Source organism: Nicotiana attenuata, unplaced genomic scaffold (genome assembly GCF_001879085.1).
Source record: "Nicotiana attenuata strain UT unplaced genomic scaffold, NIATTr2, whole genome shotgun sequence".
In the NCBI taxonomy this organism is placed as follows: domain Eukaryota; kingdom Viridiplantae; phylum Streptophyta; class Magnoliopsida; order Solanales; family Solanaceae; genus Nicotiana; species Nicotiana attenuata.
The window spans coordinates 80,892-95,298 of NW_017672803.1; the positions used below are offsets into that span (position 1 = coordinate 80,892).

Consider the following 14,407-nt stretch of genomic DNA (forward strand, 5'->3'; position numbering starts at 1 on the left):
GTTTAAGACGGAAAAACAAAATTAAACTTGTGATCATCAACGATAAAATGAAAAGTTTAAAATTATGTTTTTAAATGAAGACATGTGCTACTCTCTTCGACAGACAAAAGGTAAGTGTCACATAAAATGAGACAGATCTAAGTAATAAATTCTTAAACACGAGCATGGGCAGTGCCAACTTAATTGAAAATCCAAGATCTCTCTATCACAATTAACTCAAAACATTGTATTCCCTCTTCGACTGTAATCTATGGAAAATTCTACACATACATGGAGTACTATAAAGCTATCAGAACAGTATTAGATAAGCTTTTTCTTTTCGAAAAAGGTCTTCAAATGCCACAACTGCAACCCTGCCACTGATAAACATATTAAGATTGACAAGCCAGTCATCCAAGCCATTTTGGAGTTGGTGGATCTGTTCAGTTCCTGCATTTCAGCTTCCCTACAACGTGCGAGAAAACTATCAAGCTTATGTTCATGAAAAATTGTAGTTAATTGTAACAACATTGCTTTAAATAATATGTTCATGAGGATTGTTATCGAAAGATAAACTCACCTTTCACGGAGAAAAAACATCTCATCATGGATGGCTTGAACATTTTCATACATCTTCTTTAGTTCAAATTCCATTACCTAATAAGATGACAAGATGAAAGAGCATTACATTAGTCTCAACTCAAAACTCCAAAAGGTGCAATGATGAAATTCATTGTCAACAAATAAGACGCTCTCTCTTCCCCACAATTCTCCTATTCTTCTTTAATTCCTACCTTCAGAACTCAGAAGCCTCTTCGTCTCAAGAACAAAGTTAATAGAACCTATCTTGCTCGGACTATCCAGAAATGTTGCCGCATCCGTATCGGATCCTTCAAAGATGCATTACTTTTGGAAGAGCCAATACGCACCCGGCAACATCTTTGAAGAGTTGAGCAACATAAACTAGAACAACTGAAAATTTCTAATGTGAGCAAAAGTTTCTGCAACAATCTTCTTATTCTTGTATTATAACAGAAGAACTAAACTACAAATCACTTTTACTGCGTCTAAATGAAAGATACAAGCCAATACCAAATGTCTGTCCTAAAGATTCTTAGTTAAGCTATATCAAGAGCAAGAGGAGCTTTACGCAATCAAACAGATACGAAGTATGTGCCATCACAAAAATGTAACAGTAAACCCATATGCATTTCACAAGTTATGGACATATCCACAAGCCCATAACCTTTTATCTCAGATTTGTTATGCATTGTGAATATATAAACCTTAGAAAGTGGAATATAGCATAAGACTGCTTCAAATGAATTCACTTTCCGTAGTGATACTTCAACGCAAACATCTATCCAGGTGAAGAATATCTGGTTCTTTAGAATATGAGTATAGCCCATAAATGAATAATAATTCACCACCAGCATTATGCTGTACAGCTGTAGAGGACAAGCTAAACAAAAGGTTTGCGACAAAAACTTCTATGTCGGTTGAGAAGAATTATGCCACTATCCAGCAAATTAAAGCCTAAAGTCAACGATTTCAAAGTCCATAGAGCTACGAAAATCTAAGCTAAACAGTATTTTCCTGTCATGACTCGTACCGAGGTGGTGAAAATGTAATTAAAAATAGAAAAGCGTAATGAATGCCATGAATTTTATTATATTTTTCATTTTTTTTTTTTTGGTGAGAAATAACTTGTCAAGTCTTAAACAATGCAAATTCCAAGTATATGGCCACACTTGCCAGAAATACACTCTCAAATCTAAAACAAACACTCAACAATCAGCCCATGAATATGTTCTATATCTACATGTATGCTATCATTGAACAGTTAGACATATAACATACACTTGTTGCATCTGATTTTGCAGGAGTTTATTTTCCTTTTCTCCATTTGGATCTGTCCAAATGTAAAACTCATTCATACAAAAGTAATACTACTTTTTTCTTAAATAAAATAAACCGAAAGAAGCAATTATTAGAAACAGGAAGATAATGAGACCATAAAATACACGTCAGGCATGAGTTACTTCATGATGCTCTAAGAAGGAAATGCTTGTTCTTACAACTCCCTCTCTCTGACACACAAAAACGCATTCCAAGAACTAAATCTATAACACTTTCGGAAGCATGCATCCTTTCATCTACCTCTCTTGACGATTGAGCCATGGGCTGTAACGTATTAAAATTCTAGTGACGTGGTTTTATTTCACTACATCTTTTGATGACAGAATGACCTGCAACTAAAATAAAATTTACTAAGAGCCTAATGGCCTTGTAGGCTTTTTATTCTTATACTGAAACTAACAAAAATTTGCCAATAATATCCGCCTTATCCAAGTCACACCTTTACAAGGGTAAAATGTTTATAGCCTATTCTCCCTTCTATTCTATTCCCGAGGAGGAAAATAGAAGTGCTTATAACATCATTTGCTGTAGTAGATTCTCCAGCAAAAGCAGTAGACACTAACTCCTATAGTTCATGCTTACATGCATACAGCAACATGAATCTCATTATATGCGCAAACAAATGCACAGTATACTAATACCTTGATTAAAATGTGAAATGATAAATTTATTAGCACTTTTTTTGGCATTCCATTCGTTTTAAAGCCATTCATTCAGTTGATAAACTCTCTTTAAAACGAGTTTCATCTAGTAGAGATTCCAATATTGAGGGCACTAACGGGGTGAGAGGGCTAGACTCTCTTTTTCTCAATCAAAAAAGGGGCTCGAACTCTTGACCACATACCGGAAGCTATGATCCACATGCAGTAACCAACTGAATATCACTCCTCGAAGGAGATGGCGGATGAGGACCGCAACGAGCGCATGTATGCAATAGAGGCAAGATAACAGAGGCAATGACCACCGTGCAAGCACAGAACTGAAAGTATATAAGACGTTCCCAAATTCTGGTATATAACAACTATTCTTAATTCTAAATTAGTTGGAATCAGCTATACAATACCTTATCTATCAAAAAATCGAAAGACTTCAAACTAAACAGCACCCCTAATTTTCATTGTTTCTTCTCATGGAAAGGTTAAAATAAGGAAAAGTGACAAAATCAAATGGTTGGCTTGAACTAATGATGTAGTCTATGAGACTTCTCATTTTTGTAGAACGCTCTATCATGCACAATGGATGCTTATGAGCTATACTGTTCCAGTCTAAGGCTATTTCTCATTAAACCTAAGGATGAGTACAAACTGCCATATCGTCTAGGAAAATGCAACAAAAGTATATGTGGAATTGAGATACATTAGCAGGTAGATAAAAGACGAATTGGGCTTACTTCAACAGAGCCTTTCTTGGCAACATTTGTCCAATCCTTAGCAGCAAAACCAGTCTTCCAGTCAAAATCGAGCGTAACAGTTACAGGGGGTTTGTGATCAGCAGCAAAGAAGCAAGTCATATAATCCCCAGCTTCCGCAGTCTCAAAAGCAAAATTCCCTTCAGCAACATTGTCGGATTGGTGATAAGTATTTCCATATGTTGATGTCACCTAAATTGCACATATCAGTTATTAGTTTATCTTCATCAAAACCAGAAGAAGCATATTCATTTGAACAAAATAATCAATCAAATAGATTTTTTACTAATACCTTAACAACTCAAGCTTTCACGGGTATTGGAGTGAAATGGGCCAGTATAGACCGAAACATACAGAGATTGAAGCACAGTTGATTGATTGGTAAATTCAAAATTGAATCGTTACAACTCCAATTCACAGTTGTAACTAAAACATCTAACATGTACAAACCACTCTTGGTAACCCAAAAATTGACCGAAAGCTCAATTTTTTTACCATAAAAGGATCAAAAAAAGAAGAACCATTTGCATAAATAAAAAAATAAATCAATTGAAGTTAAATTTTTACATCTCCAATATAAAATTCACAGTTCTAACCAAAAAATCCAACATTTACAGACCATTCTTGGTTAGCCAAAGATCCACAAAAGGACTCAAATTTCAACATAATAAGATCAAATAAATAAGACCCTTTTGCTTAAATAGCAAATAAATCAATAAATTTGAATCTTTACTACTCCAGCATAAAATTCACAGTTCTAACCAAAACATCTAACATGCACAAACCATTCACAATTCACAAAAAGAATCAAACTTTAACATAAGCAGATAAAATAAGGACACCCCATTTGCTTAAATAGCACATAAATCAATAAAATTGAATCTTTACAACTCCAGCATAAAATTCACAGTCCTAACCAAAACATCCAACAAGCACAAACCATTCACAAAAAGAATCAAACTTTAACATAAGCAGATAAAATAATGAAACCCCATTTACTTAAATAGCACATAAATCAATAGAAAAATAGTATCAAGAAAAAAAAAATACCCTGACTGTAACTTTGTGAGTATCAGGCAAAGGATAGCCTTCATTGGGGTTAACAATATGGTATTTGCCTACAGTCATAGCATGGCTTTTGATATCTTCAGCTATGCATTTAGTCTGACCAGATTGCAATTCAAATCGAAGGGATTCCACTTGGGTCGATATAAACCCCAAAATTAGGACCAGAAATAAGGTGTTGCTTCTCTGAATCATCATACTACTGTTAGATTTTAGGAGGAAAAAAAAAGAATGAAGGGAAATTAAAGAAATAATTGCTAGATTTTCAAGTGATGGTGGGGTTGGGAATGTTGGTCCAGAGAAGAGAGGAGAGATTCAGATTGAGAGAGATGAAGGAATATTGTAGTATAGAAAAAAAGGGTATTGTTTTCTTGATGTCTCCACGAGGGATTTCTGATATTTATTTATTTTCCTTTTCATTTTTCCTTTCTTTTAATGTAATGTACAAGAATCTCTCTTTTTTTTTCTTTTTTCATTAAAAACAAGAATTTCCTATAATTATATTATTTGTATAGTTTTCAGCAGTGTTTTAAAAGGCTTTTTTGGGGCTCGCCTCGGGGCTCGTCCCGGAGCGGGACACTGTTAAAACGCCTTGAGACTCATGTGTGGGGCTTAGTTCTGCGAGGCTTACGCCCCCAAACGCCCAATTGTGCGAGCTAAACACGCCTAACGCTCGGGACTCGCCCAACAGTCCCTATGCAAATCATGGGTTGAATTCACTAATTTGCACTGTTGACTCTCAAAATTCTTTAACAAATGAATAATTAAAGTTCTTTTTATCTATAGAAATATAAAAATTATAAATAAATCAAATGACGAACTATAGTATTGCATATTTACTAATTGAGAACATCGTGAAGGTGAATATCATTTGAATATTTCTTCGAAAAATAGATAGCCAAAATTTGTATCTTTATTTGATAGATCTTCACGTCTTAGTTCTATATCTCTCAAAATTATCATATATTTCTTATTTTACTATTTAAAAATTATTCTATCTTTACTCATGAAGGAGTAATATTTTAAATGACACCGTTGACAAAATTTATTGAGTATTTACTTTTAAAGAGGTAAAATATGCAGTTTGATAATATTTTTCAAGAAATTATAATTTTAATTGTTTGAAAGTAAAGAGGTTGTAGTTAATTTCTATTTCATAGTAACTTTAACAATATTATATTATTTAGACTTCTAAAACATGCTAAAAATTTTATTTTATATGAGTTTCTTTAATTCTTTTTAGTTTTTTTGAACTTATAATGTACCGTTTATATTTTTATTGTGTTATAATGCTATATTTTTAATTCATAAATTAAAAAATTAAAGATCCGTACGGCTTACGCCCTATGTCTCGAGGCTTTCGCCTCGCCCCATATTAAGTAAAACGCCTCGCCTCACGCCCTCGCCTTTTAAAACAGTGGTACGGAAAACCAATGATCTTAGGCAGGCAGGTATTGTGGTACTCATTCTTAAAATTTTCCTAGTAATCAGGATTACAACGACAACAACAACGACCTAATAAAATTCCACTAGTGGGGTTTGAGGAGGTTAGTGTGTACGTAGACCTTACCCCTACCCCGAGGGAATAGAGAGGCTGTTTCCGAAAGACCCTCGGCTCAAGAAGACGAAAAAAGAAAGGAGACAATGTTGATCAGTACCATCAACAGAAACCAAAGGAATAATAACAGCATCATAAGAATAAGAAAATAGATGAAAAGCAATAGCAATAACCAGTAAATAGAACCGGCACTATGAAAAATGAAAGAGTAGTGAGAACACAACATTAACCACTAGCAGTCTAAGACAGAAATTCTATCAGACTAACCTCACATAGTTACGAAGTAGAAATAGGCGCAACTACCTCCTACACTACAACCCTAATACTCGATCTCCACAGCTTCCTATCAAGGGCCATGTCCTCGAAAATCTAAAGCCATGCATTGTCCTGTCTGATCACCTCTCCCCAATACTTCTTAGGCCGCCCTCTACCTCTTCCCGTGCCCTCCAGGCCAAAGCCAGTCGCTCACACCTCCTCACCGGTGCATCTAGGCTTCTCCTCTGTATGTTCCCTAACCATCTGAGCCTTGCTTCCCGCATCTTGTCATCAATGGGAGCCACGCCCACCTTCTCCTGAATATCATCATTCCTAATCTTATCCATCCTAGTGTGCCCGCATATTCACCTCAACATCCTCATTTCTGCTACTTTTATTTTCTGGAAATATGAGTTCTTAACTGGCCAACACTAAGCCCCATACACCGTGACCGATCTAACCACCGCTAGCTCTATAGAACTTATATTTGAGTAGCGGTGGCACTTTCTTGTCATACAAGACTCCATATGCTAACCTCCACTTCATCCACCCACCCCAAAAAGGTATGTGACATCATCGTCGATCTCCCCATCCCCCTAGATAACCGACCAAGGTACTTGAAACTACCTCTACTGGGGATGATGTGTGATTCAAGCCTCACGTCCATGCCTACTTCCCTCGGCTCGGCGCTGAACTTGCACTCCAGGTACTCCTTCTTAGTCCTGCTCATCCTGAAACCCTTAGACTCAAGGTCCTGTCTCCAAACCTCCAGCCTCTCATCAATCAAAACTATGTCGTCGGTGAATAACATACACCATGGCACCTCCCTTTTAATATGGTGTGTTAGTGCATCCATCACCAGGGCAAATAAGAACGGACTGAGCGCAGATCCTTGGTGTAACCCCATGACAATCGAAAAATGCTCCGAGTCACCCTTTACTGTCCTAACCAGAGTCTTACAGGCAACCGGCACACCTTTTGCCTCCAAGCATCTCTAGAGAACCTCTTTAGGAACCTTGTCATACGCTTTCTCCAGATCAATAAACACCATATGCAGATCCTTTTTTCTATCCATGTACTGCTCCACCAACCTCCTAATAAGGTGGATAGCTCAGTAATAAAACGACCCGGCATGAACCCGAACTGGTTGTCGGACATAGACATTGTCCCCCTCACCCTCACTTCTGCCACCCTCTCCTAAACTTTCATGGTATGACTCAGTAATTTGATACCCCTATAGTTGTTACAACTCTGGATATCACATTTGTTCTTATATAACGGAACTGCCGTACTCCACCTCCACTCATCGGACATCCTCTTCGTCCTAAAAATAACATTAAATAGCTCAGTTAGCCACTCCAAGCCCGCTCTTCCCACACACCTCCAAAATTCTGCCGGAATTTCGTCTGGCCCCGTCGCTCTCCTCCTACTCATCTTACGCATAGCTCCCACGACCTCCTCAACCTTGATACGCCTACAGTACCTAAAGTCAAAGTGACTCTTGAAATGCTCCAATTCACCTAGCACAATATCCCGATCCCCTTCTTTATTCAGAAGTTTATGAAAGTAGGCCTGTTATCTCCTCTTAATCTGGGCCTCTCCCATCAATACTCTACCGTCCTCGCCTTTGATGCACCTCATTTGGTCCAAATCCCGAGCCTTTCTCTCTCGCCTTGGCCAGCCGGAAAAACTTCTTCTCCCCGCCTTTGTCTCCCAGTTCCTCGTACAGACGACCAAAAGCCGCAGTCTTAGCCGCCGTGACCGCCAACTTAGCCTCCTTCCTAGCTACCTTAGACCTCTCCCTGCTCGCTCTCCTCTCCTCCTCACATGTGCTCCCTACCTGTCCTCTCCTCTCCTCCTCAGCTGTCCTCCCCTCTCCTCCTCACCTCCTTCCGAGCTACCTTATATGTAATCAGGATTATATATAACAATTACGTCATTCATCTTCCAAACATTTCACTGCCTTGATTATTTAAACAAGGTATTCTTTTTTTAAATATAAATCTCTATGACCTTAAAAGATAGTGTATTTGGTACGACGAAAGTCCTTTTCATGAAAAATTTCAATAGAAATTATTGTCATGAGTTTGGTTGGTGAATAGAAAATATCTTCAGGAAAATACTGATATTAAAAGTAAAAGATAACATTAGTTAATCATAGTGTTTTGCTGAAATTTTTTAAAATTAAAGATCTTACTAATAATGAGTAAGTATTTGTTAAACAAGTAGTCTGAAGTTCAAAGTTATGATAATTATAAGGAAAATGACTCATGCTCATAAGTGAATATTCTTCTTCTTTTGATGGGAAATATTCTCCTTGGAGAATGACTTTTTTCATCCCAAACACAAGAAAATAATTTCTTCATTACAAACTTTTTTCCCCTGAAAAATGACTTGTGTGATCCCAAACGTACTCACCTTAAGTGAATGAGCTAACTCAAATAATTTTTTCCGTAATTGAAAACATCAATAATAACAAACTCATGACTTCGTCTAATAGTGGACAAGTAATGAAGTCCATTTTTACTCGTGCATTCATCGCGGATCTATTGAATCAAAACATAAACTTGACTGGTTAAACAATCACAGCTGATTTAACTTGTTAAAGTAGAGCCACATCAAAAAAATTCTATACGTTCATGTCTGAACTTGCCATATTAGAAACATCATGAATGGGGGTGACGCCATATAATTTGAAGCTATTCTTTGCTTGATAGATCCAACTACGAAAAATTATGTTCAGTACGAGTTTAACTTATATACAATAGTGTAGAAAAATATAAATGCTTATACTATCAGATCATATACCTGTTCTAAAAATTACAACTTCAATTTTAAGGTTACAAAATGTCATTTTACATATAGATATCGTCTAGATGACTTGATAGTGTAAGCATTTCTTTATCTTATCGGTGTATGTAAGTTAAACTCACAAAAGACTAGTAAGAAGATAAAAAGAGGATACTCTATCCAATTACTGCCCAGGGGTGAGGAAGGCGTTCGGTGCATTTTAATGTTTACAATTCAATAGGACTCTCTCTTACTAAGAAATTAGGAGGGGAAATGAAGGCCAAACTTAAGAGTGGATTACTTGAAAATTTTGAGAAGTGGTTAACTTGTAGCTTTGTACTAAGTCTCATTATGATCATATAAGACTACCAGCCTTTAGAAAGACCATACAAATGCAATCTTGGTACGTAGACGAATTAATGATAAATGTACCATCTTTAACATTTACATTAAAAGGAAATCATTATCATATATACCATTATATTTTCAGTTGAATATAATTCTTCCACAAACATATTCGGAGTATATAAATCTTTTGTGAAGCATAATATCTTTGAAGAAGGCCAAACTCCATCCAAAAAAATTAATGTCTGAGATAAGCATTGTTCAAGACGAGACCATTATCCTATCCATAGCATATATAGGTTAAAAATAAACTGTGCATCAACCTAAAGACTAACGATTTCAATAAAACAGACAAGCTACAACAACATTTATTGCGGGAAATTAAGTATATGTTTTGACATTTTAGGGGAGCAATACTGTTGAGGTAATTAGAAGTACTTAGTTTGAACAAATTGAATAATAGAATTTTTCAACTACTTTTCGTAGAACAAATATTCTTTCAAAATTCAGTCACTGGGATATTCATGGTCCTTAATAGACCCTAGGGATCAGTGACAAGGTTTCTTTCTAGGGTTTCGTATATTAATGATCATTTTCGCCGTTCCTATAACTAACTCAAAGAATTTAATTTATCTGTTTTCAACGTGAACTTTCTGTTCACGAATATAATTGTAGCCAATTCATTATCAAGAATAGTGATTCGAAACAAATTCAGACTAAGATAAGAAAGGAAGAGGGATTGAAACCTGGAGTTTGAGAGAAAATGAGCCATTGACGACCGACAACGATATAACTTTTCTCTACTTCATGCAGATGAATTTTGATGGCGCTTTGAGTCTGAAAGAAGAGCACAAAATTAATGAATTAAAGAGAAGAGAGGAAGTTGTGTCGTGTGGGGGAGAGCTAAGGAAAGGAGAGAGTACAAAGGTCTGTTCGTACGTTTACAGTTGAGGGAGTGATAGGGCCGGCCTAATGGATATAGACAGATTCAGAATTTAAAATTTATAAGTTTAACTTTTAAGATTTTTAACATTGAACGTAACCATTGAATTTATATCTACCATAAGTATTTGTTGCAATATTAGTAGATCTTTTGCACAAAAAATATTATGTTCTATGTCAAAAGTACTTGAATCAGATGAATCCAATATTGTAGTGTTGGATCCGCCACTAGATGAAGGTGTGGTTATCAGAATTAGTTTGAACATCACGAATGATTAATCATCATTATATATATATGTAATGTAGAACAACAACAACAACGTTAGTTTCCCATTATATGTAGTTTGGTGTGGTTGTGAGGAGTGTGGAAGCTTCCTCCTCTAGCATCAGTCACCCTCACATTCCAAATACAAAACAAAATTATATTACACACATGAAGAAAGAAGAACCTCACACGTTGTGACTATATTATTATTCCATGTCAATGTATAAGTTGGTCAATGTGTGATAATGGGTGGAGATATTATTATACATGCGCTATTAATATATCTACACTATCAATTATAGATAGTTAATTTATCTTATTTTTCAGGTTACAAAATTTAATATTTTAAACTCGATAATAAATAAACGAGTTACTTATAATAACAATTTATTTATCAATTTTCTTGCAAACAAATATAGTGATGAATTATAAGCAACATATTTACAGAACATTCATCACTCTTGTCTTTTTCACTTAATATTCCCTTCACGTGCCGGTTCCATTTATGATCTTATTATCCTTTTACTTGATTTGTTTCCCTCTGATTTTACAGCAAGCGATTAGATTAGCATATGTCAAAAATCATATATAATTAGCTTGTATCATATATAACTAGGTCTCTTGGTGTTACTAATTGCAACGGTAATATATAACTTCGCGATCGTTTTAGCGAAAAATTAAAACAAGTTGGGATTATATCTTAATTGAAATGTTATATTCATTGAGAAAGAAAACAAATACTAACAAGAATAGTATGTCTAAATATTATTGGAGAGAAGTGTATAGGTCCAAATTCGGCAACCACGACCACTACCGAGTACGACGAGGAACGAGGCTATCGTGGTGTAGCATCTGATGGTCGTCGTGGTTAAAGGCAGCGACCAAGGGCGGTCAGTTGATGCACGACGTCTACGATGGTGTAAGCTTAGTAGGGGACAACAATGATATGCTTTTCGAATATTCTTCATGTTGTACTTTTTTAGGGTTTCAGGGGGGGTTGTCCCTTATAAATAGGAAGAGTCAGTAGAGAAAGAGAGGGGGAGAAAAAAAGACCAAAGAGCACTTTGTAAAAAAATTATCTGAGAGTGAATACAAAAGTAGTCTGGTTCATTGATTACAAGAACAAGAAAGTATATATCATTACATCAGATAGAAAAGGTCTAAAGATTCCCCAATCATCTGATAGTTATTCCTTCCCTACGCCGGTTGTATCTATGCAGATTGATTGTGCATTTACGTCTTCACATTCATGAGCATTTCTTCGATTCCAGCATACTAGTCACATCATTCATCTTATTTACTTCTCCCATCGCTAGATCTACATTTTCTTGTGCTTAACTAAGATTGACCTCATCATTATCATTAATTGATTTAATCAAAAAGGTTTTGATATTCTTTGATCAAACAATTTGGCGTCGTCTGTGGGGATTTCTTTAGTTAAGATTTTAGTTTCATCTAGATCATAAAAAGGGATAGTCACCTCTTCCTAGCTTTGCATAAACTAACAATGGCAGGAAAAGGAGATGCAAGGTTAAAAGCAATTGCAAGAGTCACAACCAACATCCTGAACACCATCAACGAAGACGGCATGGAAGATAACGAAAACGTGACACCAAACACTACACCTAGGGGAGACACTTCAACTCCCCGCATGAAAGCGTAACCGCTTCGCGCGAGAAGGAAGCCTCCACGTCTACAACAGGAAAGACCCCGCCGGCCGTAAAAAGACTACTGGAAGAGTGGCTGACAAACACTCTGAACAGCATACTTGATAAACCCGCTCAAAGGGAGAATGGAGACATTGCACACGTAGATGTCGCAACAATCGCCGGCGAACTAGATGCCCCCCGCACAGGTAACACTCATACTACTGTTGACACAGGTAATGACGCACTCGCAACCATCCTAAAGAAGATGGAGGAAATGGAAAATGAGAATAAGGCGCTTCATGACCAGATGAAGGAGCATCAAGAAAGGGTCGGTAAAATACCAAGCGCCCCAAAGTTGCTACCAAAACGGGACGTTGGTCGATTTATCGAGCAACCATACAATGAAGAAGCAGCCTCCCACGCCATTCCGAAAACCTTCAAAATGCCACCGTACCTGAAGATATACGATGGTACTATAGACCCAGAAGATCATATCATCCGCTACGTCACAGCCGTAAAGGGCAACGATCTTTCGAAAGAACAAGTACCATTGGTGCTGCTGAAAAAATCGGAGAAACCCTAACAGGGGGAGCCCTAACCTGGTACTCAAAACTACCACCACGATCAATAGCAACATTCGAAGAAATGGCAGACAAGTTTGTCACCGCTCATGCAGGAGCTAAAAAGGCGGAAGCAAGGGTAAACGACATTTTCGCCGTTAGACAGACGCCCGACGAGGGACTCAGGGACTTCCTAGCCCGATTCAACAGGGTGAGAATGAGCCTACCAAATGTGTCAGAGGGGATGGCGGTAGCAGCCTTCCAGAATGGGTTAAACAGGAGTGGATCGAGAGCGACCAGAAAGCTATTAAGCAGGCTCATGAAATACCCTCCCACCACTTGGGAAGAAATTCACAATGCCTATTGCGCCGAGGTAAGGGCCGACAAGGACGACCTCAATGGTCCGATCCAGCAGCTGACGTCAGTTCAAACTAATGCAAGGAAAGATCGTCGCAATGACGGTCGAAGGGACCAGCTACCCCGACTCAGCCGAGAAAGACATCAGCCCTACATCAGGGCACCCATCACAACTCCTTCACGGCACACAGATGTCCCACCTCGACATCCCGCGCCACACCGAAACGAAAGAGGTATGCCTCCTCTCTTATCTGCTTATAATTTTTGTCTTTCTCCTTCAGAAATAGTGTACGCACTAGAGAAGCTTGGTCCAAAGGTGCAATGGCCGCAAAAGATGAAATCCGACCTGAGCACCCGGAAGTCGAATGTTCTCTGCGAATTCCACCAGGAAAGGGGTCATAAAATCGAGGATTTAATAGGTCTGCGGGGTAGTAAGAATGCTAAATCAGGGACACCTGAAAGAACTACTGAGCGACCGGGGACGAGCTAACTTAGCTCGCGGACGCGAACAACCACAAGGACCCCCAAAACCGCCTTCTCCCGCTCGTACAATACAAATGATCATCGGTGGAGGCGACGACACAGCAGTCAACCACGTAAAGTTCACCACTACGCACAAACTCAAACGGTCGATCACCCATGAACAGTATGACGATCTCGAAGATAGTATCATCTTCGATAAATCAGATACCGACGGTTTGTCTTTCCCTCACTACGATGCTTTTGTTATAAGTTTACGATACTGATGTAAAAAGAATAATGGTTGATGACGGAAGCGGCGCGTGTATTATCCATCCTCGAGTCCTCGTACAAATAAGACTCGACGATAAAATAATACCGCATTGCATAACACTAACGGGTTTTAATAATGCAGTCGAACGAACTTCTAGAGAGATAGTGCTTCCCGTCCTAGACGGAGGAGTCACCTTGGAAACGACGTTTCACGTCATAGATCAAGATACAGCCTACAACGCTATCATAGGGCGCCCATGGATACACGCCATGCGAGTAGTCCCGTCAAGTCTCTATCAAGTAATCAAGTTTCCCACTCCATGGGGGATATTCAGCATCCGAGGCGAACAACGCACCGCACAAGAGTGATATCGCATCGCCCAGGATTGCGCACATACCCAACACCTAAAAGGAGCAAGTGAGGAAGCATAGCAATCAGCGATGTCGGGAACCAAACTCGACGTACAGATAGACGCTATCAAGGATCCCGACATCATAAAGGCCTCCGAGTCCACCATAGAAGACCTCGATCCCGTCCAACTGGACAACAACAACAGCACGAAAAAGGCTTATATCGGGCAC

At 38.0% G+C, this 14,407-nt stretch overlaps 1 protein-coding gene across 1 annotated transcript; it reads right to left on the reverse strand.

The window, feature by feature from the left end:
* Positions 1-95: 95 nt before the first annotated feature.
* LOC109214573 (transmembrane emp24 domain-containing protein p24delta9) lies at positions 96-4,749 on the reverse strand. The gene is made up of 4 exons (XM_019378512.1): positions 4,358-4,749; positions 3,290-3,499; positions 560-636; positions 96-445 (listed from the first exon to the last, which is right to left on the reverse strand). Exons 1-4 carry the CDS (start codon positions 4,568-4,570, stop codon positions 301-303), a joined length of 645 nt encoding a protein of 214 aa, XP_019234057.1. The 5' UTR covers positions 4,571-4,749; the 3' UTR covers positions 96-300.
* Positions 4,750-14,407: the final 9,658 nt, after the last annotated feature.